The sequence below is a fragment of the Vulpes lagopus genome, chromosome 1 (genome assembly GCF_018345385.1).
Source record: "Vulpes lagopus strain Blue_001 chromosome 1, ASM1834538v1, whole genome shotgun sequence".
Classification (NCBI taxonomy): Eukaryota; Metazoa; Chordata; class Mammalia; order Carnivora; family Canidae; genus Vulpes; species Vulpes lagopus.
The window spans coordinates 121,527,847-121,555,701 of NC_054824.1; the positions used below are offsets into that span (position 1 = coordinate 121,527,847).

A 27,855-nucleotide genomic window follows, 5' to 3' on the forward strand; every position below is an offset into this window, starting at 1 on the left:
GGAGAGGATTCAGAAAAGGGTCTTTGTTCTCCACTGATTCTATGCAGACTTCTTTTGAATTAAAGTGTGTTATACTTATTTTTTTCTTTTTAACTTCCTATTGCCTCCCTTTTCATTAATGAAAGACCACTGTCCTCCTAATTGTTGCCAAATTAGAGAACAAGAGGGGTAGGCTTGAGTTAGAGCCATGGTGTGCAGTTCTTGGAAACTGATGATGCATGTTGGGCAATTTGATTTGTGACAATTATAAGGATTAACCATCAAATATAAAAACCTGCCTAGTACTGTACTCTAAAATGAGCTCTGCACATGAGACTCGTACCTGCATTTTCCATTCACATAACAGAAATGTCTGGAATGGTTTCATGACTAAAGCACAGATAAAATCAGGACGACAAGAGAAGAGGATCTGTATGTGTGATCTCTTCCAAAATCGAAGGAGATAAAAATACACACATGGCCCTTTATTTCCCGGGTTAAACCTAAGAGTAGTTTGTTTTCCACTCACTTCTGGCTGAAGCTAGGAAGAGTGGTGCTCTTGAGGTTTTTTTCTCACTGAAGTGTCAGCAGCTTCATGGATCAAATTCTGTGGTAGAGGGGAAAACTCGGGCTGTCTGGTTCATGGAACGGACTTTCATTTCTTCTTCCACTGGGTGGGGGGTGGGGGTGGGTGGAGAATCCAAAGCCACCTGTAAGCCGGTGCCCTGTGATAAATCTTGGAGACTCAAGGTCAAGATCAACACTTATTTTTTTGACTTTGAAATTACAATCGCATATGACAGAATGAGCTCACTGGACTAATAGCACAAAGTAATGACTTTTCCAGTACTCTTCCTTCTAAGTTTCTTTCCTTTCTTTCTAGCATAACACAGCTGGTATAAACTGTGAAAACTGTGCTAAGGGTTATTACCGCCCTTATGGTGTTCCAGTTGATGCTCCCCATGGCTGCATCCGTAAGTTTCATTTTGACTTGGTGTGTCAGACTGTCTGTACTGTACGGCTTTGGGGTGGCCATTGGGCTAAACTCTGATGCACTGGTAGCTCCCTTCCTTCCCTCTTTCTTCACATTGGTGCTTCTATTCCTTCCAGCTACATAATCTCCCCAAGCTTCAGATTTCTTCACTGATCACACATCATCACAATAAATATGATAATGAAAAAGTTTGAAATACTGTGAGAGTTATCAAGATGTGACAGGGACACAAAGTGAGCAAATGCTGTTGGGAAAAGTGTGCTGATGGGCTTGCTCAACACAGGGTTGCCACCAACATTCAATTTATAAAAAACACACTATCTGCAAAGCACAATGGAACGAACCATGCCTGCACATTCCCTAAGATAGAATGACATGCCATTCGAAGCCCTAGGAAGACGCTAAGCCTTGGGCTTGGTCCCATACCAGTCCTCTGACAAATGTTAGTTCCTCCATTTTCTGTTGTTTTGACGTGCTTTTGTGATCTCCAGTAATTTCACATTTTTGTCTGTGTTAGCATCAAGACAACAGAGTAGTGATTTCTTTATTTATTTAATTTTAAAAAATATATTTTATTTATTTATTCATGAGAGACACAGAGAAAGGTAGAGACATAGGCAGTGGGAGAAGCAGGCTCCCCATGGAGACCCTGGTGCAGGACTCGATCCTGGGACTACGGGATCACGCCCTGAGCCAAAGGCTGATGCTCAACCACTGAGCCAACCAGGTGCCCCTATGGTAGTGATTTAGCAAGGATTTAATAATGGCCATAATATCTAAAAGAGCTGTGATTTATATGCTATATGCAAGGCATTGTGAAGTAATTTCGCAAATGTGTGATTATCACAACCAATTTAGGACACTTTATTATTATTTTCATGTTTAGATAAGAGGAGACCAAGTATTTAAATATTTTTAGGGCCAGCTGACAAGACTTCTGACTGGTACGGGTCACCTCTGTGTGATGCCTCTGTGCTGTACCACACCCATGATACAACGGGATCCCATTGGGTTTTCCCTGGGGAATTACCAGTCACAGGTCAGACTATGGGCTTTGCCCTACATGTGTAATCTGCTCTATGTTCTCTGGCTTTCACTGTTAGAAAACAGTTCAGCCCTGAAGTTGGCCACTGGGCCCGCTGTGCCCCCAGATTCATTCATCATGTTGTTAACATTTGAGGACATTGAAGTCCAGAGAATGTGTGACTCTGATTTGCCTCTGCCTCTGTATTGGGCATTCGTCCTTGTTCAGGAGTGACCTAATTCTCCCTCCCTCTCCCACATCATCCCATGACGTATGTCCATCACTTTTCTTGGGCCAAGAAGAATAAGCCTTAGCAAAGGAGACTAGACAGTGTGAATGCAGACGTACCTTCCGCAGAATCACTGTTCTCGGTGATTCTCGGCTCTCCATCACTGTTCTAGGTTCTTCCTTCATCACCAAAGTGTTCTCACAGTCTTGCAGAAATGTTACAGGCTTAGTATAAAGAATCCACAAGACATATGTCCTAAGCAAGCTAAGCAAAGAACACCAGAAGAAGCCAGCCTGGGGCGATGCTTGCTGCCCACAGCTTCCTGGCTTCCCAGTTCCCCATGGAACATATACTTAGCTTTGTTATGACAGTATTTTTGCTGTCCAAGGTGAGGACTTGCCAGGTCAAGGGATGCTGCCAAGTGAGGGGTTACCAAGCCTCTTTTACCCCAAGTCTGTCTACTGGAATGAAAACCTAACAGTTGTGTTGGTTGCAAGACTGCCTTCAGTAAGTCCTATCACTGGAATCTAACATTTGGTTATGGGCGTGATCTTGCTGTGCTGTCCACAGGTTATATATCAATGTCTATGCATCCTGTACTTGTGACCACATGTATCTAGGTAGTGATGACCACCATGTGGACATTCACAGTTGGCTCATGGCTGGGGTGGGGCTGTAGCACATCCTTCCACAGCCCATTTGGAGTCTGTGCAAACCTTGCCTCTGATGCATGAACTGGGCAGCACTCAGTGTAATAAACTGTATTCTTGAGAACTTGAAGAGGCAGCAGTGCAGAATCCTCTTCAAGTTTACCTCTGAGGGTCCCTGGGGTTTGGTGAATGCAAACTATTAGCCAAGTATAAAGTGGAAAATAGGCTGTGCCCTTTCAAGAATAAGTAGGGGCCAACAGTAAAGTGGTAGACATTGCTTGAGAAGTCCTTGGGGACAAAGCCACTTTACTGAGTGCCCCGGTGGACTGAGCATTCACCCTGACATCTGAAACCTGGTGTTTCTCATAGCTTGCAGCTGTAACCCTGAGCATGCGGATGACTGTGAGCCAGGCTCGGGACGCTGCACCTGCAAGCCAAATTTCCAAGGAGATAACTGTGAGAAGTGTGCAGTTGGATATTATAACTTCCCATTTTGCCTGAGTAAGTAGCTGCTGCAGGAGGAGAGGCCTCCCTTCCGGGGACATAGCTGGTGCATTAACACCTGAAGGATGGCAGGCAGAGGTGGAGGCAGCACAGACATGGGGCCATGTAGGTTATGTTCACATGAAAGTGTTGCAAGAGTTTAGAGCACAGAATTTATATGAGTACATTTCATAGTCTTATTCAAGGTTGATGACTAGGTTGAGTTGACCACCCCAGGAGGTCAGAAAGGTCACATACTGGCAATTTTGACTTAACAGTAATCCATGTGTGTGATTTGTCTTCACAAAAGAACTTGGAAGAAGTGTCAAGGGTACCAGATGTCCGTTTGCACACATGTAGTGTGTGTCAGTGTTTTGGGTGGCTGGGGGATGTGTTTCCCCTTTCCCATTCATTGTACTATAGGCCAGGTTATCACCAGCCCCCACCACCCTCACTGCAGTGATCTAAGTGAATATCTCAGCATCTCCAAGAGAAAAAAATCCCTATCTGGCAGAAACACCATAAAACATGAAGCAGGAGAGTCTGGAATCAGCCCTACAAATTGTAACAAGAGTCATGGTTCTTTTGGCTTGCTAAAGCATAAAAACTCTACTTTTGTGTTAGGACAAAGAAACACTGTTTCAACTATCTCCCCGACCCCCAATTGCTGTACTGGTTCTTGCATTCCCAGCTTTGTAGGGTGGGCAGAGCATAGTGGGCTGTGGGGACATTCGGGTAGGACTCATGTGAATGGGGTGACTTTATATTCTGGCTCACACCTGCTGTCCCAGAGAATCATTAAGCTAGCATACACTTTCACTGTCCAGTATCTTAGTTTGGAGGATAAATTATATGATCATCTGATTTTTAAAGAAACCAATTTTTAAGCCCAAACACAGTAACACTGAATTGAGGCTCAGTCAATTTACAAACTGTAATTATTACATACAGCTTGAACAGAAATTGCACTTGCCTTTTTAGTGACAGAAACCTGATACAATCTTATGGCATAAATCACATTTTAGAGGGAAAAACTTAAAAAAATTTTTTTAACTTCTCAATTTTATGTTAAAAAAACCAATAAAGATGCTAAAGAAACCAAACTCATTCCTGCTTAGACTGAGACATATCTATTCTGAGCACAAAATATCCATATCTGTTCATTTAATATGCAAATCAGAATGTCTAATCAGCCTGCTTTTGGTTGCATGTTCAATATAGCAGTTTTGCCTTTCTCTAAATTAGGCTCCACTTTCTACTTTGCACTGAGTTAGAAAGGCTTCTTTCTAGTTCATGCAACTTAATATTTTACTGTCTCCTTAATCTTTCTCTGTATTTTTTTAAATGATTTTTCTAGGAATTCCCATTTTCCCTGTTTCTACTCCAAGTCCAGAAGACCCAGTAGCTGGAGATATAAAAGGTAAGTATCTTCTCTTTTGGTTTAACTTCAATGGAAACATTGTGCTCTGTATTATTTTTCTACTTCCTATATCTGCCACTATGCCCAAGTTCAAGTGGTCCTTACTGGAGCCTGGCAGGTGCCTTGCAGGTGTCTCCTGTCTCAGTTCCTTCCACTCACCATTCTCTATGCTACTCTGTCTTTTGTGCAAATGCTCCCTGATTAAGGAAACTAAACAGCTTGAATTGTATGTCACTTGCTTGTTCAGAAACTTCCAGTGGCAATCAGTTGCCTACTGTCTTGTTTGGGTTCTATATACAGAGACCCTGAGAAAGGATTTGAGCATAAGCAGTCGATTCTGGAGGTGATCCCAGGAGACATCAGGAAGGGAGTGATTCAGGGAGTGAAGGGAGCTGTTATGAAGATGCATTAGCAAGAAAGGCCCTCCTGTAGCACCTGGAGCTCCATCCCTGTAGGCAACTTTAGGAGACAGCATAAGACTTGCTCAGCATTATCCCAGCTGATGGTATAACTTCAGTCACTGACCACTGATGGAGGGCTTATTCTGGGGCATTAACTCTTTGGCCGAGGAGCTCCCATAGCCAGATGGGTACCCCTGTGCAGACAGTGGCAGAGATATGTAGGGAGCAGCCTTTTGGGTAGAGAGGTGAGGATCGAGGGGGTGTGGGTGCTACACCTACCTCATCACTCATTCTGCAAGTGCTTTATGATCACCAGTTATGTGTACAGCACCATTCTGCCTGCTGGGACTTATAAGTGAACAGAGCAGAGAAAAATCCCCAGCTCTCCTAATAGCTTATATTCCAGGGGAGGAAGTCCTATGATAACAAAAAATAGTATATAAGCCACTAAACAACTGAAATCTCTAATATCTTAGATTATGATATGCAGGGCTGTGTCCTGCACAAGGATGCTCCTTTTAAGGGGGAGCTTTTCACATTGTAGGCAGAAGCTAACCCATGTGAGGAGTATTCTAAGTCTTGAGGTTTGATTCTGGAGTTGGCAGCAGTGCCCTTTGTGAGCCCATAATAGCACAGGCAGGGACACACATGCTCAGGGAGGCACACTGCTCCAGCAGAAGGGCACACCACATGTGCACAGCCTATGTGTGCCCCATTTGGATAACTGTGCCCCATTTGGATCATGTTCACCTCACCCAGTGAGCTTGCTTCTCACTCCTCAGGGTGCCAGTAGCAGCCTGACAGTCACATGCTCATCTCATTGGGGGGAGGTAGTGCTAGGGGTGTGTGAGCACATGTGAGCACATGTTCCCCTCCTCTGGGTGTGTCCAGGGTGTGGGTGGGCAGAAGGGGTCACAAGTCTCTGGAGAGCGCTCTTCCACAGAAGATTTCCATTTCAGCAACAATATGGCATCTCAAGAGACGTGCTGGAGAACTGGTGTTTGGCCATGAGTGCTGTGCAGAACATAAGTCTGGGAGAGAGGTGGGGGCATGTGAGGTTTGCAGATTTCAACAGGGTTGTCAGGGGGGACCACCTGAAGAGATAAGCAAGGACCTGAGGAAGGTGAGGGGTGAGTTCTGCAGGTATCTGGGGACAAGCATTCAGACCCAGGAAAGAGCCAGTGTGAAGTCCTTGGGGTGCATGCTGGGGTGTTCACTGAACAAAAGGAAGACCAGTGTGTGAAAGTGGAGTGAGCACAGGCAAGAGAGGTAAGGAAGGGAAGTGCCGGGGACCAGATGGCAGGGCCCTGTCAGCCACTGCGAAGATTTAACCTTCCATTCTCAATGAGAGAGGAGCCATGGGCAGTGTGCACAGAGAAAGGACATTGCATAAGGAACTCTGTGGCTACTGTGTTGAAAACCAGTTGGAGGCGGAGAAAAGAGGAAGAATGGAGATGCCCTGGAAAGCTATTGTATTTCATAACCTTGCATATTATCAGATTTTTCTGGGTCTGAGAGATCATTTATATCCACTTAAGATTTATTTCTAGGACGTCAGTGTATAGTTGACACATCTTCAAGGGCTTCCTTTGAAAATGACAGTGTGTGCAAAACATAAATTCTGGCCTATAGGCATGCACACTCTTTTATGCCTCCAAGTTCAAACAAAGAGTAGGGACCAGTGAAACAACAACTGCAGAGATTATATCTAGAAGACTAAAGCAATCTGGGGATGGTTCTCTAAAGTTGCCCACATAGCCTGAAGACATGGGTGCCCAGGAGGTTTCTTGACAAATAACATGAAAAAGGTTTGATTCCCCAGGTCACTTTATAATTAGCTACTTGCCTTTGCTGGAGCTTTTAGGTCAGTGTGGTTGGGGCTGAAGGATGGGAGCTCAGAGGTGGGGGTGACAGCCACTGGGGGGGTGCTTTCCTGCCTGTGTCCTTCCCCAGGCCAGGCATATCATCTGCTTGGCAGAGTGGGCCACTCACTGTTGTCATGGAACCCATCAGATAAGGCTTAAAGATGAACAGGCCAATCCTGAAATCTCAGTTTGGAGGTTCCGTTGGATACCAGTAGATGTTTCTTAATGGCATCTCTGACCTTTTCTTCCTATTTGTTTATTTCCCTTTAATGTGTAGTGTTTTAGGTCAAGAATGCCTAGAAACCATAGATAATTCATTATCTATGTTTCTATGGCAGAAACTTGAGACAAGGCAGGCTCTGAGAGTCTCTTCTTGCAGGGTGCGACTGTAACTGGGAAGGCGTTCTCCCTGAAATATGTGATGCCTATGGAAGGTGCCTTTGCCGCCCTGGGGTCGAGGGCCCTCGGTGTGATGCTTGCCGTGTGGGCTTCTACTCGTTCCCTATTTGCCAAGGTAAGGAGGCAACACATAAGCATGGTGATCATCAGGTCCTCGGTGTAAGTTTCCTCTTGAGGAAACACAGAGGCACCTGCTGGGACAACTGTGTGGCCTGCAGTTCTGTGAGTGAGCCCCTGATTTATATATGTGTGTTACATGTGACTGTCCCCCTACCTGGGCCATGTCACCCCCCTTCTGTCTTTCCCGCTCTACCCTTCCTCCTCCCCTGTGGTAAGCACATAGGCTCTGGAGCTGGCTGCCTGGATGCAAATCCTGACTCTGGAAAGGAGGTGGTGGCTGAGCAGTGTTTAGGGAACTGCCGGGCATTCCTGGGGCAGGGAGCAGGAGGCATGAAACCACAAACTTCCCACTACTTGTTCTGTGTCCTAGGATCTCATCCTAGTAAGAGTCACTGAAGGAGATGGAGGGTGGGAAGAGGAGGTGTCTAATCCAGTCGCTAGAGCAAAATAGGAGTGTTATAAATGTTGGGTGAATGAGAAAATGAATGAATGAAATTGCTCAAGGGCTCCTCTGCTTCCTCTCCATCGCCTGCCTGCTGCTGTTCTTCCCCTAGAAGGGAAAGGGAGGGACGAAAAGAAGAGAGGATTATCAGTGAGGGCTCAAGGCAGGAACTGAACACCACTCCAGGTGTTATAAAGAGACAAAGACTTGCTCTAGGTGCTTGGGTGCTCAGCTACGTTGTGAAGGGCTGGAGCAGCAGGTGCTAGGTGGGGCTCCAAGGAGGATCCCAATAGAAAGGCTGAGTGTTAAGCTCAGATTTCCATAGTGCAGCCTGAGGACAGAAGGACTGCATCCTGATGCCTCCACAGCCACCTCTTGGTTCCCAGGAAGCTAGATGGGGCTCAGCCGCGGAAATGGTCAATAGGTGTGGGAAGGCAGCTTTCTCCTTACTTCCACCTTTCTAGTCTCACTTGAGTACTTCTTATTTGCAAAAACCAAGTTGGCATCCAGACATCCAGAACCCAGCTCCAGGAGAATCTGGGAAGTGCTGTTTTGACCTTGCCAGCCCCTGAACACAGATGGAGGCTAGAATCAGTCTTGAGCAATCTCATCTGCCAGGTCAGCCACGCTAGAAAACCATGGAGGTGGGTGCAAGCAGGACCACCCCTCCCCACTCCCAGAGCTGGATGCTAAAGTGGTGAAGGATCAGGTTCGTAGTAGGTATCACTTGGGCCAACCAAGTTGCTTAGCCGCTCTGCTTCTCACTTGCCTCATAATCGTGCAGGTTCCAGGTGGCACTGACTGTGAAGCTCTTGGAGGCCTGGGGAGCACTCTCTCACTTGTATGGAAAAAAAAAAAAAGACTTCCTTTCCTTCCTGGTCCCCTGGCGTGCCCTGTTCACAGACTCTGTCCTTGCCCCCTGCTTTCTCAGCTGTTGCCACTTGGAGCCACAGAAGCTCTCCCTCAACCAGAGGAATTCAGTGTTAGTTGGAATGCCCAATACATTTCCTATAGAATAACAGTATGGGCGATTCTCACGATTGAATTGTGTGAATCATACTAGAGGCAGATTCTGCACAACTGGCTCCATGGTCTGGCATGGTAACCTCATCCTTGCTCATGATATTGTTCTATGGAAAGATATCCCAAATCATGAAGTTTTGCATAAAGGTTGGCAATGATTACATTTTTATTTTTAAGCTGGAGACCCTGTGTCATGAACCCATGGGAGGGAGAGGGCAGTGGAGACCATACATTTTAGATGTCCATGAGCGCCCAAGCCCAGAGAAGCTTATGGTACTAGGAGGCAAGATGATGAGTGGTGAAGACAAGGTCCTTTCACCAAAAGCAGAAGGGCTGGGGCCACCAAGTTGTTTATCTCATTCCCCTCCTGTAACAGGTAAGCATTTTCTAGCTACCCTTTGTTTTTCTGACACTCTCCCAATTATATCTTAGATGTAAGTTGTTTGGAGGCAAGGAGTGGACAGTGTCTCATGTTTTTGTAATAATCTGCTGACATTCATATTAGTTCTGTGTCAGCTGCTATGCTCATAATTGGAAGGATCCCAAACATTTTCTTTGTTTTCTTCCTCCTTACCAGCCACAACTCCAGACTCATTCTGCTAGAATGAATGACAAATATTCCAATCTAGTTATTCCCTTGGGCAAGGCTGTCCGACTGGGCCTTTGTATTTGTGGATACCAAGGTGAAAAGTAATACAATATTTTAAGAATGCTCTTTTCCACATTTCTTCACTACTAGAACTAATTAGGTTTAAGGCAGGGAGAAAATACAAAGGTGTATTTAGGACAGAGCAGTGGGAGGTGGGATACCCAGAATGATGGAGTAAGGAGTTCAGTGGGACGTTCTCTCCAACAAAACAAAACTTTAGCTGGTAATAAATTTTATTTTTTTATTATTTATTTATGATAGTCACAGAGGAGAGAGAGAGAGAGAGAGAGAGAGAGAGAGAGAGAGGCAGAGACACAGGCAGAGGGAGAAGCAGGCTCCATGCACCGGGAGCCCGATGTGGGACTCGATCCCGGGTCTCCAGAATCGCGTCCTGGGCCAAAGGCAGGCGCTAAACCGCTGCGCCACCCAGGGATCCCCCTAAATTTTAAATAATCATTTAGAATCTCTGGAAATTGTCCTAAGAGCAAATGAAGAAACGTTTATTTAAGAAAATCCAAATATCAGTAAGAACAAGTCTGTGACATTTGGGCTCCATTAGCCCCACCAGCCCAACTCTCTGTTGTAGAATCCCTACCTTGGGCATAGACAGCCGAGAAGATGGGAGTTCTTTTTCTTCTAAATTCCTGTTCTGGGGCTACCTTTTCACCTGAGGATGGACAGGCTGCTGGCATTTCTCATTGCCCCCTGGCCTGGACTATCGGTGCTCTATTTGAGGCAGGGTGAGCAGAGAGGATCCTATCTTCTCTTTCTCCACCCTGCCCACCTGTATGGTGGAGACTCTACACCAACCACTGCAGACTGAAAATACAGAGTCTAATCACCCCAATCCCTGCTAGCTCATAGAGTGGAGGTCCTAAGCCAGGAGAGGCAAGCTGAGACAACCAGGAGCTACTACTATTCCTATCCCCAGTGCCTGCTTGTAGAGCAGGGCTGTCACTCCAGGAAAAGTGGGTCCTCATCTTCAAGTCCGGTGGTCCAGTGGTTCTGCACAGCCAGAGGACAGGTAGGTCATAATGATAATGATAGAGTTTGGAAGCTCTGTCTGAGGGAATTATTTTAACAGAGGGTGCCAAAGGGTGTTGTAGAAAACAATGTAGATCTTGATGTACAGCAATTACAAGGAGACTGGTAGCTCTGATACAAACATAATGGCAGAGCAACCAGAAGTTTAATAGAGAGAATCAGAGGAATTTCAGCCAAAAGAGCCCTTCTGATATCACAGATAAGTCTGAGGGTTGGAAAGGTTGTGTGCATGTAACTAGATTACACCTATTCAGGAGGAGTCCAATTAGACAGGGGGAAGACTCAGAAATATCCCCATGTTGTGCACAAATCCATTACCATAGGGTGGTAGCCACACTGGCAAAAGGGGTTTAAACACAATCTCTAACCAAACACTGACTGAGCAAGCTGCTCAGACTTCCCTCCTAAGGGGTCAGGCTTGAAAATGATACCATCATCATCGCTGGTTATCTAGAACTGTATGGTGCCCAAGGCTGTGGCCTCTCAACAGCAACCAGAGAGGAAAGATCCAAACTAATAGTCCGTGGCTGAATGTAAGGGGTGGGGGGGAAGTGAATTCTCCAAACTGTGGGAGCAGCCTCCAGGCTAAACACATATGCAATGGGAAAGAATAAAAAATCTGACTGGCCAAGCAGAACCTTCAATCAGCAAGTTGCTTGTACGGACCCAGGAGTGCCACTAAGGTGGCCAGGCCAGAAGATAAACACAAGGGGGAAAATCTGAATAGGAACATCAGAGGCTGGATATTGGAGGAGAAGTAGACCTTGCAGAACTAGTTCAGCCACATCATTAAACAGCCAACCAACTAAGCAAATAAAAAACAATCCTGGTGGTAGTCAGAGTTGCTACACTGCGTTACCTAGAATGTCTAGCTTTCAAAAACAAAAAACAAAAAATGAAATATGCAAAGAATCAGGGAAGTATGACCCATACACAGGTAAAAAGCAGCCAATAGAAACAACTTTTGAATGGGCTCAGATGGTGGATTTAGCTGACCAAAATAGCTGTTATAAGTATAGGCAAAGAGGTAAAGGAAACCATGCATGATGAACTAAAGGAAAGGGTAATGATAACATCTTACCAAATAGAGAATATCAATGAAGAAAGAGAAACTGTTTAAAAGAACCAAATGGAAGTTCTGGAGTTTAAAAGTATAATTGAAATGAAGAATTCACCAGTGGGATTCAATAGTAGATCTGAGCCAGCAGAAGAATCAGCAAACTTGATGACAGATCAATAGAGATTATTCAATCTGAAAAAGAGAGAGAAAAAGGATGAAGATAAATGGACAGAGCCTTAGAGAAACATGGGACACCAAAGTACACTGACATCGATGTAATGGGAGTACTGGAAGGAGAGGAAAGAGGAAGGGCCAGAAAAAATAAAGAAATAATAGTAGGGGCACCTGGGTAGCTCAGTCAGTTAAGCATCTGCCCTTGTCTCAGGTCATGATCTCAGGGTTCTGGGATCAAGCTCCACATTGACCTTGATATATATATATATATATATAATGAAAATATATGTTATATATATAATGAAAATATACTATCTTTTGTAATACTTACTATTATGGACTGATTATATATATATATATATATATATATATATATATATATATATACTGCATCTTCTTTATCCATTAATCAGACACTTCATAGTTTAAATGTTAAAAGACAAAGAAAAAAGGTCTTGTAAGAGCAAAAGAAAAATGACACAGTCCCTGCCAAGGAATTTCAGTTAGAATGTTAACTGACTTCTCATCTGAAACAACAGAGGCTAGAAGGCAGTGGGACCACACATTCTAAGAACTGAAAGTAAAATTTTTGTCAACCAAAAATTTTATATCCATCAAAATTATCTTTTGATGATTCCCAGATGAACAAAAAGAGAATTTGAAGCTAGCATGCCTGCCTTACAAGAAATACTAAAGGAAGTTCTTCAAGGCTGAAAGCAGGTAACACCAGACAGTAGTTGGAATCCACCTGCAAAATATAGATGTTGGTGAAGGAATTAGGTAGGTGTATTGGTCAGCCTGGATTTCCATAACAGGATACTACAGACTGTGTGGCCCAAATGACAGGAGTTCATTTTCTCATGGTTCCAGAGACTAGAATTCTAAGATCGGGGTGCTAGAAGATTGATTGTACTCCCTTCCTGGCTTGCAGACAGCTGCCTTCTCCTTGTATTCTCAGATGACCTTTCCTGTATGTATGGGTTGAAAGAATGAGAGAGAGAGATCTCTGATATTTCTGCCCTTTCTAAAAGGCAGTCTGGTAGGAATCAGGCTCCACCCTTATAATCTCATTTAACCTCAGTTACCCCCTTAAAGGTCCTATATCCAATTACAATCACATTAGAGGTTAACATATGAATTTGAGGGGCACGTAATTCAGTCCATAATAGTATTACAAAAGATAATATATTTGCATTTTTTAATCCTTTCTTGTCTTGATTGATTTTAAAAGAAGTTGTACAAGACTGAACACATACACACACACACACACACACTCATATGTATGTATGTTGGGGGGCCTATAACATACATAGCAACATATACATGCCTGTGTCATACATAAATGTAATATATTTAACAATAATAGTGCAAAGGAGATGGGTGAGAACAAAGCTATGAATTAGAATAAGGAAGTGACATCAAATCTATGGCAAGAAATGAAGAGAGCCAGAAAGGATAAATAAGGAAGTTTATTAAGATACTCTATACATTATATGTTCCCTCTTTTCTTCTATTGGCCTCTTTAGAAGATACAGATTATATAAATAATTTTAACAATATATTGTTGGGTTTTGACATTTGGACATAATATGTATAGCAATAATAGCACAAAAACAGAGAAAGAATGGAGTTACATGGAATTCCATGTCACTGGAACTAAGTTAATATGAATCTGAAGTAGATTCTGGTAAGATGTATTTTGTAATTTCTAGAGCAACTAGTAAGACAATAACAAAATAATTAAAAAGTTGTTAAAGGAAGTAAAATGCTACACTGGAAAATATCCATTGAATGCTAAAGAAGGCAATAAAAGGGGAACAGAGAAACAAAAAGACATTAGACATGTAGAAAAATGCAAAATGGCAGAAGTAAATCCAACTGTATCATTAACATTAAATATGAGTGGATTCTATACATACCATCTACAGATATTAACCCCAATGGATCAATAGCCTAAATGTAAGAGCTTAGCCTATAAAACTCCTAGAAGAAAGCATAGATATAAATCTTTGTGAGCTTAGGTCAGTCAATAATTTTTTAGATTTGACACCAAAAGCAAAGGCAACAGAAGAAAAAACAGACTTTAAAAACCTTTGTGTTTTAAAGGACACTATCAAGAAGGTGAAAAGACAACCCGTTGAATGAAGGAGAGTATTTGCAAATCATGTGTCTGATAAGGCACAGATATATAGTATCAAGAATATCTAAAGAGGGATGCCTAGGTGGCTCAGTGGTTGAGCATCTGCCTTTGCTCAGGGCTTGATCCCAGGTCCAGGGATTGAGTCCCACATCAGGCTCCCTGGGAGAAGCCTGCTTCTCCCTCTCTCTATGTCTCTGCCTCCCTCTCTGTGTCTCTCATGAATAAATAAATAAAATCTTAAAAAAAAAGAATATCTAAAATGCTCTTATAACACTCTAATTAAAAGACAACTTAATAAAAAAAAATGGACAAAGAATTTGAATAAATAGTTCTACAATGGACTAATAAGCACATGAAAAGATGTTCCATATCATTAGTAATTAGGTAAGTGCAAATTAAAAGCACAATGAAATATCATTTTCTATCCCTATAAAGGCAGGCAGGAACAGAAGTTGGCAAGGATATGGAGAAATGTGAGCCCTCATAAATGGCCTGTGGGAATGCACAATGACATAGCCAATTGGCAAACAGTTTTGCTATTCCTCAAAATGTTAAACCTAGGGTTACCATATGATCCAGAAAATCTACTTGTAGTTATACAGCCAAGGATAATGAAAACATGCAACCACACAGTAGCTTGTACACCAATGTCCATAGCAGCATTAGTCAGAGTAGCCAAGAAAGGGAAATGACCTGCATGTTTATGAGCTGATGAATGGATAAATAAAATATAGTCTCTTTATATTATGGCATATTATTAGGAAAAAGTAAAGTACAGACACATGCCACAACTTGGATGAACCCTGAAAACATGATGCTAAGTGAAAGAAGCCACATATTGTGTGATTCCATTTATATGAACTGTCAAGAACAGACAAATTCATAGAGACAGGAAGTTGATTAGTGGTTGCTTAAGGTTGGCATGGAGGTGGGTGAGGTTGGCGGAGACAGAGCAATGGAGATTGACTGCTAATGAGGATGGGGTTTCTTTTGGGGGGACAAAAATGGTTCTAAAATTAGATTGTGCCGAGGGTTGCACAACCTTGTGAATACATTAAAAAGCATTGTACATAGTATATGGATGAGTTGTATAGTATATGAATTATATCTCAGTAAACCTGTGTTTCAAAAAGATAAGGAGGGAGTTGGAATCCAACACATGAAAGCAGGATATTTTCTCTCCAGATGCACTTCAGCCTTATTGCTCTGTAAATTTGCACCCATCTTGTATCTTATTTACAACAGTGATAAAACAATATGCATTAGAATTTTGGAGTTACAAGAAATTGAAATTACTTATTTTACTGCAACTCATCTGAGATCCAGGGGAAGCTAGGTAGTTGCAGAGTGATGAGTAATATCCTGTTTCTTGACCTCCACCCTGGTGTACCTTCAGGAATTATATTCTCCTTCATATCTGCAGCACCTAGAGGTCCCAGGACCTCAAAAAGCGCGAGCACTGTGCTTCCCAGACTGCAATTTTCACACTGCAGGTCACCATCCTCTTGTGTATGGAGAAATCAATTCAGTGAGTTTGGACCAGCATTAAAATGAAATAGAATAGAAACTCTGCATTATAAGCAGCAATAGAAAGAAATGTTTTGCAAAGTTATTGCTGTTCATAGTTATATATTAATAAATATCCTTGTTTCCGCGTTTTTATCTGTTAATCTGGGTGTGTGTGTGCGTGTATGGTGTGTTTATTGAGTTACAGTGTAAAATTTATATGTTATTGTGGATGTAGCTAAAAAAATTTGAAAGCTACTGTGTTAAGTAATCCTGGAGGATTTTGTCTTTGATTCTGAGTAGTTGGTCACTTTGCTTTCATTCTACTCTTTGGCTTTGTGGCTTCAGATTCTCAAATAGTTACTGTCCGAAATTATGGCGTATTTGGGTGAATTTAGGATCTCTCTTTCACCTTAAAAGCATTACTCAGTAGATTGCAGCCGTCATCTGATAAATCAATTTCACCTGTGCCAGTGTACATTGCATAATTCCTTCCTAAATCTGTTTGGGATGCAAGAGACCACTCTGTCTTACCTTTTTACACATTGTCTATAGGACAGGTAAGGTCCAAAGGGCATGAAGAACTCATCCGAGATGCACACCTTGTTTCCTCTTTAATCCATAGTCTTGCCTGAAACCCAGCAAGCAGAAAGGAGGGTATAAATAAAAATATCCTGGGATTTGACCTTAAACTGGGTTTTGACTTAATGATTGTTCTCTTACCTAAGAGAGTGCCGAAGAGCCCAATAACTTACTAGCATGTTCGTCTAGGTGCAGGGGGATAATCACCAGCCCTGAATGAAGTTGAAAGGATCCAAGGGATTCAGTTACAGCAGGAGCTATGCTTTTTTAATACCCCAATTATATGACATTCAGTTGCACCTTCATGTAGCTTAATTTACCATAGTTTTTTAAAAGGGACTCCATGGTTCACATACTGCTTATAGGAACTGTGATTATTTTTAAAGCTCTGCCTATTTAAACATAGATTTCTATAATAAACCTCAAACTCTGGTCATTTTTTCCACTTAAAAAGTGACTGTTTTTAAACATATTCTATCATTCTTTGAACTGTAGTACAATATTATTCCATCTAGATGGAATTTGGTTATCTGGCTCATGTATCTGGAGCAAAATTGAGAACCAAGCAGTAAGACCCCTCAACCCTTATTGCCTCTGTAAAGTGAAAAAGCATGATTCCAAAGATATGTGCTAAAATCCATGCATTACACCACTAGAAGAATCCCATAGACCCTGTCTTACTTATGCATCATTAAAAAAAAAATAATTATGCTAAGTTTGGTTGTTTTCTAAGCCACACTCATGGTGAATTAGAAACATACAATTAGAAGAGAGGGAAATATTGCCAAGGCAACACATTGACAGTAAGGGAAGAAACAGAAAAACAGACGAGAAACTGAGGAAGTATAGTAGCTTGGCACCATTTGACGAAGAGCAAATAATCCTCCTCAACTCAGGAGGTCCTGAGGATGTCACTGTTAGAATAAGGAAATGAGTATCATAGTAATGGCTCTGGATCATGATGTAGTGGTGAAATTACATCTGAATAGCTATTTCAGGAGGAAAGAACATATATAATACATTTTAGTAAGAGTGCTGTTATTTAGTTTTAAAATGAAAAGATTTTGGTGATTAAGGAGTCAATTTTAACTCTATAGTTTCATGTGACAGAAAACTTAACCTAAACTGGCTAAAGGCAAAAAGACTTTATTGGCTGTAATTGAATAGTTCAGGCATATTTGGTTTCAGATTAATCCAGGGGCTCAAAAGACGTCGGCAAGTCTGTTTTTCTCCATCTTGCAAATCTATCTTGTAGATTGGCTTCATTTTTAGGTCTCAGGTAGTAGTAAGGCGGTAGCTGACACTTCTTAGACATATGTTGCTATGGACTGAATTGTATCCCTCCCAAATTCATGTGTTGAAGCCCTAACCTCCAAGGTGACTGGCTACATTTGGAGTAAGGAAGTAATTAAGGTTAAATGAGGTCAAGGTTGGAACATTGATCTGATAGGATTAATGTTCTAAGAAGAGACACCAATGAACCTTTACATACATTCTCTCTGCCATGTGAGGGCACAGGAGGAAGGCTGCTGTCTGAAATCCAGGAAGAGTCCCTAGGAACCGAATCTGCTGGCACCTTGATCTTAGACTTCCCAACCTCTAGAACAGTGAGAAAATAAATGTCTGTTGTTCAAGCCACCCGATCTATGATATTGTTACGGCAACTGGAGTCAACTAAGACATTCATCCTTTCAGGTTCAAGTCTAGGGAAAAGAGCATGCTTTCCTCCAGGTCAAGGCTGGTTCTGATTGGATCATGTGTCCATTCCTGAACCAACTCCATGGTTGTGGAATTCTGTGTCCTGACTGGCCAAGCCTGAGTCTCCCCACATCCAGGGAACTACAGTGAAGACCATTGTCTGAACAGCATGGGTGGAGTAAGGGCTAGACCTACTCCCCACCCCCACCCCCACCCCCACTGCAACATCAGGATGCCATAACCAAAGCAGGGTTACTGTGAGTCGGTAAAATTGTCAGCTCTCTGAGAAAACCTAGTTCCCCAAAGAGATTAGTCCCATAAGAGATTAGAAAACCTCTGAGGTTTAACTGTAGCATTTTCCCCCCAAGAAGATGACACCTGACATGAAAACTCTTTAATCAGCTATTGTACATAATGCAACATCCTTGTGTTAAGTGATAGAGTCTGGATTTTTTTTAAATTTTTATTTATTTATGATAGTCACAGAGAGAGAGAGAGAGAGAGAGAGAGGCAGAGACATAGGCAGAGGGAGAAGCAGGCTCCATGCACCGGGAGCCCGACGTGGGACTCGATCCCGGGTCTCCAGGATCGCGCCCTGGGCCAAAGGCAGGCGCCAAACCGCTGCGCCACCCAGGGATCCCCTAGAGTCTGGATTTTTAAAAAATATTCTATCTTCTTGTTTATATTTTTGGTACGGTTGGTTTAGAGCTCTGTTTCCAAAGGTCTATCAAAGTCATCTTAGCTTACTGGCCAAAAGGCAGACCATGGAAACAGGAGACTGAGAAGGTGTGCCGAGGGCTGCAGAGAGGGACGGAGGGTGGGCGGGGCGGGGAGCAGCAGGTGCTCCCTGGCTCCCCACGTGAATGTATGTGCAAGCCTCTGCTGGGTTCTGTCTGTGGTTCAAAGTCATGGCTCAAGTGGAGAGAAAGGCTCACACAATGAGGCAGAGGGGTATGTACATTGTGTATTCTAGTCCCATTCCAGTGAGGGAGAAAGCATGGTTCAGGCTTTGGAACTGGAACAGGGTGGTGTAGGGGGAGCAATCTCTTTAAGCCCTGTCTTGGTGGACCTTGCCAGAGAGAGTACATCCAGCCTCAGAGGAGCCTACCACCACCGCTCTTTTTCAAGTTTTGCAGGAAATGCACCATCCACCATATTCCTGGCATGATGTAGGCATGCATCTTGAAGCTTGCATTTGGACCACTAGGTTCTGGAAGAATGATGTCTCTCCTCTTGCTCTATCCTTTTTCTAACAGCTTTTGTGTTCTTTTTAATATTTTCCCTTGGGGGCGGCTTTGAGGCTAGTGACTGAAGCTCAGACTCACTAAACTGATTGCTTGGCCACTGAACTTTAGAGTAAAATCAACATGACCCCAAATGCTACATCGGATGGTCCAGTATATTCTAGCCAAAAAAATGTTGTTATGGCTTTGCTCTATATTATTTCAAAGATTTTTTAAAAAATCTTCTTGAGAAGGAACTCTAAAATCCTTCTAAGTTCTTGCCAGTTGTGGTTCTGCATTCATGTTTTGCATTAATTTAATTTGTTCCAGACTTGCCTAAGTACAATGCTGTATTCTTCTCATTTTAATTCTGACTCATACAAGTGCCCTGCAGTTTTTTCATAGGTGAAAGTCAAATCATAGATAGGAGACCACCCTGGATAACTGTCTTTACATGTTTAAAACTTGTGTTTACATTGATGTCTGGTCACCTCTTTATCTTCAACTACAGCAACTCCTGTAATTCTCTCAGTGAACGTGGTCATTTGAGGGGTTTACTCCCCACTTTTCCTCCTCCCAATACCCCTCCCCCCTTTTCCTTCCATCCTATTCTTTATTCCTGCTTTCCTCTCTTTCCTGTTTCTCCTTCTCCCTCTCCCTTCCTTTCCTGGTACAGTTTGCGGGGCAGCAACTAGTCAGCACTTAGAATAGAGCCTAGGAGGATGTGGGCTGTGGAAACAAGTGGTCCTCCCATGACTAGGAACCAAAGAGGCGCCGAGTGCAGCTGACCCCAAACCTCAACCACACGGACCTGACCCATGGCCAGGAAATGTCCCCATTGGGGTTTGCTGTAGTCCTTGGGAGGTGGTGACAGGTCTTTCCTTAGAAAACTCCCCTAAATAGGTTGCCAGTGCAAGATTAACCTCCTTCTACCTGTCAGCATAGTCCCATGAATCAGACAAAACTAGCCAAGAGAAGAGGCCATGTGGCTCCAGCTAATGGTGGTTGCCACTGCAGGGCAGGTTTAGGGCTGGGGACACTCCCAGGAGACCCTGCCCCACTCTTCTAGGAGGGGAAAAAACCCCTAGGGCTGAGCATGGGTGAGACTGGGTCTTGAACTGACCCTTCACTTCGTAATTCAATTTTCACCTGGGAGAACATTGAGGTGGTTGGTTAGAAGAGACCTGAGGACTTTCTGAAGATTTAATCTGCTCTATGCCCTGTTAACCAGAGAGGTGGGTAGTGACAAGTGGAGCTGACTGTTGGCTTTGTGGCTTTGACTAGAGAAGGTGCCAGCCTGCTTTTCCAACAGAAGGAAAAGCTCCAAGTCCCGGACGCAGTAAGATGCAGTGTTCACCTTATGATTTACATGGCATCAGTAGAGCCCCACCACACCCCATGAGCTTGTTTACTGATGGAGAAGATGGTGGCGTTACCCATACAATACCTGCCTCATGGCAGGGCTGTAAGATTCAGTAAGGGAATGTGTGCCAGCAGCCTACACAGTGTGGACCTCAGGAAGACTTCAGGCATTGCTTATTCTTTCAATCAGCAAATATCTATTTGGTACTTACTGGGTCCAGGGCTGTATGTGATGCTGGAAGCCATCGAAGGAGCACAACAGACACATTCCGTGTCCCTTTGGAGCTTTATGGTCATTATTTTTTATACTCTTTGGGAGTAAAAATGTCTTAAAGCTGAAACAATGAGGAATAGATGGGAGGTAAAAAAAACTCCCGAAACTTCCAAGGACCTGGACCGATACACCGAGCAGCATGAAAGTGTTTGTGAGACATTATAGTATTTCCAAGAGGGTCTGCTGTTGTTGAGGTTTGGGTTTGGAACTTGGCAGCTGTCACTGCTAGCTGGATTGAAATGAGACCTGTGATGCCAGATTGAGTAATTCATGATGTAAAACAACGTATGTACTGGGTCTTTGTTTTCACCTCTGGAGGGTCACTGTGTCTCCTGAGGCTCCGTGGACAGCCTCTGCGGCCTGAGGAGCCAGGGGCCATGTCTTCTACATTATGTTGATTGGAGCTGCCACTGCTGGGCTGCCCTAACTGCCTGCCAGTGTTTCCTCATTCACTTTCCTTTAAGACAGAAATAGCAGAAAGCTTATGTTAATCAGGGCTCTCCAGAGAAACAGAACCCACAGGGTGTGTGTGTGTGTGTGTGTGTGTGTGTGTAGAGAGAGATTTATTTTAAGGAATTGGCTTACATGATTGTGGGGGCTAGAGAGTCTAAAATCTGCAAGGCAGCCTGGTGGGCTACAGACCCAGGGAAGGATTGATGCTGCAGCTCAAATCCGAGGGCAGAGTTCCTTCTTCCTTGGGACTCTGTCTTTCTCTTAAGGCTTTCAAATGATTGGATGAGGTCTACCCTCATTGTGGAGGGTGATCTGCTTTACTCAAGGTCAACTGATTGAAATATTAATGACATCTTTAAAAAAAACAACTTTCACAGCAATATATAGAGTGGTGTTGGCAAAATATCTAAGCTTCATAGCATAGCCAAGTTGGCATATAAAAATTAACCATTGCAGAACCTAAGAATATTTCCTCAATAATGAGCCCCTTGGTAAGCACATGATCTCTGCAGATAGGCCCATGAAACAATGCTGACCCAGATGGCAGTAAGAAACCAGAGTCCTTGTCCTGCTGTCTGCCAAGAGCAGGCTGAGTGGCATTAGCATGTTTCTTCATTTCTCTTACAGTTTCTTGGCTGCGGTGGGGGCAAGGGAGGTGCTTCATATTATGTCAATAATTCCCTAGCTCCTCTTCTGGATTTTTTAGCTCTCTGAGGTCAGGGAATGTGTATTTTTCTTAATTGCCTCCACCCCCACATCTAGTCCTGGTACCACTGAACATAGTAGGCCTTCAACCAAAGTCTGCTCGATGGATGAATATGAAGTAGGAGGGTGGAATGGTGGTAAATGCTCTGGTTTGGCCATAACTACTGTGCCTCTCTGAACAAATCCTGTAGCGGGAACTTGCATTTGGGTTTCTCTGGCCCACCACCATGCTCTCTCTATCCAGGTCCCGTATCCCACAGTCCTGGTCTGACTGATGTCTTTTCATTCAGCCTGCCAGTGTTCAGTCCTTGGCTCCTACCAGACGCCCTGCAACCCAGTGACGGGACAGTGTGAATGCCAGCCGGGGATTACAGGACAGCGGTGTGACAGGTGTCTCTCAGGAGCCTATGATTTCCCTCACTGCCAAGGTAGGGAAGACATCAAAATGCCAGAGGGCGGGTTGTTCTCTGGTATGTGTGCAGCCCAGACAAGCCCAGGGGACCCCTAGTCACCCTACACATTTGACCCTCATCTGCCTGGTTCCTCCCTGAGTTTGAGTCCACTGAAAATGCATGTATCAGGTACGCATCCTCAAAGGAATCCAGAAATGACTTATTCCTAAAAAAATTTTGTTAATTCCCAGGTGTTCTAAATTTTTTAAAAAGATTATTTGGGGGATCCCTGGGTGGCACAGCGGTTTAGCGCTTACCTTTGGCCCAGGGCGCGATCCTGGAGACCTGGGATCGAATCCCACATCGGGCTCCCGGTACATGCAGCCTGCTTCTCCCTCTGCCTATGTCTCTGCCTCTCTCTCTCTCTCTCTTTCTCTGTGACTATCATAAATAAATAAAAATTTAAAAAATGTTTTAAAAAGATTATTTATTCATGAAAGAGATATAGGTGGAGAGAGAAGCAAGCTCCCTAAGGGGAGCCTGATGCAGGACTTGATCCCAGGACCCCTGGATCATGACCTGAGCCAAGGGAAGACACTCAACCACTGAGCCACCCACGTGCCCCCCACGTGTTCTAAATTTATACTTCTTGGTTTGCATGTCAGTTCTCTGTGTATAGCAGTATGGCAAACGTGAACCCCTTTTAGCTACACCAAGTGTTCCTTGACCCCTTCTCAAAGCATCCTGGCTTCTCTCTGGTTCCAGGCTCACAGCACTGATGCTGGTTGCTCCATAATCCCCTGAGGGGTGATTTTAGTAGGTCCCCTTGCTGGAGGGCAGAGCAAGACCTTTGCTGTGTTTCTGCCCCTCTCTCCTCACCGCTCTGGCCTCCTAGGGGCATTGTCCTCACATAGCATGGGTGCAAGGGGAAGAGGGTGACCTAGAGCCAAGGGAGGAAACACTGTCACTGTCACGGGGCATCCTCACTACTTACCCCCTCCCCACTGATAGGAGCCAGTGAGAGAGTGGGAGACGGTACAGAAGTAAGATGCCTGTGGAATCTCCCTGTGTTCTCTGGGGTGCTCAGGCTCCAGTGCTAAGGAGCTCCTGCAGCTGCTTTAGAGCCTCTTTCTCTGTTGAGAAGAGATGTTTGAGGAAGGCTGCACCAGACTTACCACTTGGAGAATATGATTTTCTCTGACTCCTTCCTGCTCTTGGTAACTCTTTGAGTGTTGCCATCAGAGCTGAGTGAAGACAGGGCCACAGCACCAACTTGATTCCCCAGAACTTTACTCACCAGTATCCTCCAGAGACCAGGTTTTCTTGCCAGTAGAAATTGTAGCCGGTAGCCAGAGGGGGCAGTTTGCTTTCGAGAAGGCCTGAAGGATCCCAGAGTGCAAGGCTGTCCTGGGTGTGTCTGTTCACCTCCAGCGGGTCAGGAGTGGGAGGAAGCATTGTGGTTTCTGGGCAAGGGGTGTGTGCGGGGTGGGTACACACAGTGCGAGGGTCACAATAAATCCTCCAGAGTCAAATGGTGGCAGTGGTCAGCCTGAGCAGGAGCCAAAGGCAGGGCATGGCCAGGTTGAAAACCAGCAAAGAGAGGGAAGGATGTATTTACTCTTATGGAAGAAGGAATGTGAGGAAACATCAAAACAGAAAGAGACACATGAAGTCATCAAAGGACAAGCTGAAGGAAACAAAGAGGAGACAATGGCAAAATGTCTAAGGAAAAACTTAATGAGAAGACCAGATCATAGTATGAGGTCATTTAAATTATTGGGAAAACCAGGCTTAGGGCAGGCTTACCCAAACCCTCTTCCTTTCTAGTAGTAATACTGCTGTGTAATAGTAATACTGAGACATTGCAAGATCCCACTTTATTGAAGAGTGTTTATATTGGGCTTGTAATACTGCATTGACTTAGGCAGGAAAACAAACTAATTAATTTTAGAAATAACTTTAGTACAGGTGGGGAACAAGAGGATTGTGATAATTAAAGATTTAAATCTTGATTGACTAAAAAATATACTTAACACATTCAGTTAACTTCTACTTAATGGGCAATTAAAAAGTCTGTTGGTACAATATTGCCCCCTTCTGGATAATCTTAAAGATGTTCCAAATTCTAGAATCTCCTCTCCCTAGTCTCCATCAGTCAGAAATGAACTTTAAATAGTAGGCAGGGAATGGAGTTAAGTGGCAAAAAAAGTGATTCGGGGATTAAGGAGCATAACGGTTATCAGGGTGTGCCTTTTTCTGAGTTACATGAGAAGTCCATCTATCAAGAAATACACACATAGATGCATTCTTTTTAAAAACAAATAAAACAAACCAAGAGACAGGCAGACATAAAAACACCAGGCGTTTAATATGTTTCTAAATCATGTACAGGTTCCAGAAGTATCTGTGACCCAGCCGGTACCCTGGACTCCAGTTTGGTAAGTAGAAGCATACCAAAGGTTACAATTCTGACTGATGTATTTTGATCCATATTACAGACGAATGCACTTAGGAGCTTCCTGAAATTAAAAGTAATTAAAATAAGACCTGAATCCAAATTGCTAAAGAGGTCATTGCTCTTGGTCAAAGTGCGTATGTGATACTGTGAATATTGTGGTGTTCCAGTTAGTTTTCTAAGTGCTTTAGAAATTATTTGTCTTAGCTTCAAGCCTGGAGATGGTGGACCTCCAGGCATTCGAGGGACAGAGGAAGAGAGGTTCTGCATCCTTATAATGAGTCAGGGACCCTTGCGCATTACAAAAGTACTTTCAGATAAACATCATTCTCGACTGAACCTCAAAATGTTAAATATTCAGATATCTTTCCATTTATTATTTTTTAAAAATATTTTATTTATTTATTCATGAGACACACACACACACAGAGGCAGAGACACAGGCCCGGGGAGAAGCAGGCTCCATGCAGGGAGCCCGACGTGGGACTTGATTCCCGGTCTCCAGAATCATGCCCTGGGCTGAAGGCGGCACTGAACGGCTGAGCCACCTGAGCTGCCCCTGATATTTTTCCATTTAAATGAGTAGTTTGTACTATAATAGAATCAACAGATAATTGTTAAAAATAAAATGATTTTTCCATGTTTCTTTTTCTGTATTTTCCAATTTTGTTTTAACCGCAATTATGGATTATGTGTAGAAAAAAAATAAATGAAGGATAAAACAAAAGCCATGAGCAGTTTGCGGAAATCAACGCAGTACAGTTTTATTCCCTCTGGTTACACTTAATTTACTTTTCATGGCCAAAATATAATTCTCTGACAAGTTTTGTTCAGAACATATGTTTGAAAACATGTCTTAATTTTGAGATGTCAAGTGTTAGTTTGATTTTCTTTCAAAGGGATATTGCCAATGCAAGCCTCATGCTGAAAGTCCTTCTTGTAGCATCTGCAAACCGTTATATTGGAATCTGGCCAAAGAAAACCCCAATGGGTGTTCAGGTAAGGTTTTTATGCATAATAACTTACTATATTGCAAATTCCTCTTAATTTTCTCTGTTTCAGTGACTAAACCCACTAAAGAGCTATTTATTTAATAAGTTCAATTTGTCTGGAATTTCGTGTAAATGTTTTGATGTTTCTCCCCCTACTTTTGGCAGAACTTCTGTCATTTTGAAAATCTCGGCAAGGGATTTATATCCTATTTCCATATGTATTTTGTTGTTTGCAAAGGCAGCCACTTGATAAATGGTTTATATTGCCTTACTTTTTATAAACGCCTCTTTTGGGTTTGATTTTATTTTCATTTTATGCTTAGATTGAAGTCAAGATAAAAACTTAAAAACACCAAGCTAAAGTTGGCTAAGTGGAGCAGATGTGTCCTTAAAATAGAGTATGTTTTCATGTGAACATATCAGTAATGACCTTGACCTTGGAATCATTTAAAAATCCATGATACTGCAGCCTTTGTGTCAGAGTGGTCATAAACTAGCCATTACTTCTCGTAGGTAGATGGTATTGATCTGGTGGTTCTGCTGACCCCGGAAAGCAGTCCTATTTTAGGCTTCAGTGGAGCAAACTGGAATTCTGCTGAAGCATGCCTGAAAGTGACCACACATTTAGGATTGCTGCTGTGTCACGTTTCCAGAGCCAAAGGCTGTCCTTTGTGCAACCTTGGTCCAAGGACGCTCTCTTTTCTTCACAGAATGCCAGTGCCACGTGGCGGGGACAGTGAGTGGAATCGGAGAGTGTGGGCAGGTAAGCGGGCCGATTGTTGGCAAACCAGTGAGATGTTAGAGCAGTTGATGTTGGGGGTGTCTGTGGGAGGACATTAGTGCCTCTGTCATCATACAGGGCATGCTAATATCTCTCTGAATGTCTTCAGATCCTCGCCTCACGTTATACAATGAGTTAGTTTTAAAATCTTGAAGATTAGCAAATTGCGTGATTTTACCAAATGTTGTCATCTGGCTTATTCTGCAGCGAGATGGTGACTGTCACTGCAAGTCCCATGTCAGTGGCGATTCCTGTGACACATGTGAAGATGGATATTTTGCTTTGAAAAAGAGCAATTACTTTGGGTGTCAAGGTAAATACTTCCAGTGGGTCCTGCAGAAAGCCAGCTTTGATGGGCAGAGACTGTCCCGATCATCTTTCTTGAATTCCCTTGGCTTCCTGCAGTCTTTCTGATGGGATGGGATTTAAAAACCCTATCCAGGGAATTTGGCCAAATACTCAGTTGAGACTAGTAACAAATTGCAGTTGGGGCTGCTTTCACTTTTCTTCTACCAAAACATTGTTGGTTTAATTACAGAAAACATAATTGGGACGGAGGGGGAGTCATCTGTTAATTTCGTAAATAACATCAAGACTTAGTCATTTTGAAGGTATATTTTGTATGATTAAAACAGCTTACACCATATTTTAGAGGTAATATTGTGTTAAATAATACACCTGCAGGCGTGTGGCCCCACAAGGCTACTGTTATATTCCTTCCACAGGCTCTCATGAGCAGACGTTGTTTACAAGAGCACCGTGCTGCTCAATCATGTTTAGCTCTCTGGCTCCTAGCCCATTACACTGGACAGCAGTGTCGGAGCTGACCTCCAAGTGTACCTCCAGCTTACAAGTAGACTTTGGGGGGGCTCCTCCCATCTTCATGTGGGAGGTCCCTACATATTTCAAACATCTGCTGGATATCAGATGTGGCAGGGGTAAGAAGCAGCCCTGGCCTTACCGATTTCTGCTTCTTGTAGAAGGAGGGGAAGCTTCAGCATAGAGATGCTCTGATGGGTCACTGCTGTTGTTTCCCGACCTTCAGGGTGTCAGTGTGACATTGGTGGAGCGGTCACTCCCATGTGCAGCGGGCCCTCTGGAGGATGCCATTGCCGAGAACATGTCGTGGGGAAGGCGTGCCAACGGTGAGTCTGCAGGGAGGTTTTCTCCCATACTGATGTCATGGGAGGCTCGCAGTCCCATCTGTGGGGACAGTTCTGGTGATGAGATAAGCCATCCCCAGGAGAGAGGGCACATGAAGCCGTACTGTCATTTGAAATCTGGACACTTGTCAGTGGGCCCAATTAAAGCAGGAGGTAAGGTTGCTCTAAAGACA

At 43.4% G+C, this 27,855-nt stretch overlaps 1 protein-coding gene across 1 annotated transcript in view; it reads left to right on the plus strand.

The window, feature by feature from the left end:
* Positions 1-27,855, plus strand: part of LAMA3 (laminin subunit alpha 3) — a 249,718-nt gene that overhangs the window by 84,180 nt on the left and 137,683 nt on the right. Inside the window, exons 9-18 of the mRNA XM_041769356.1 lie at positions 863-953; positions 3,246-3,377; positions 4,717-4,779; positions 7,425-7,559; positions 22,190-22,327; positions 24,683-24,729; positions 25,646-25,745; positions 26,449-26,501; positions 26,727-26,832; positions 27,565-27,664. Of these exons, the coding sequence (XP_041625290.1) occupies positions 863-953; positions 3,246-3,377; positions 4,717-4,779; positions 7,425-7,559; positions 22,190-22,327; positions 24,683-24,729; positions 25,646-25,745; positions 26,449-26,501; positions 26,727-26,832; positions 27,565-27,664 (965 nt within the window). The remainder of the gene's footprint in view (positions 1-862; positions 954-3,245; positions 3,378-4,716; positions 4,780-7,424; positions 7,560-22,189; positions 22,328-24,682; positions 24,730-25,645; positions 25,746-26,448; positions 26,502-26,726; positions 26,833-27,564; positions 27,665-27,855) is intronic.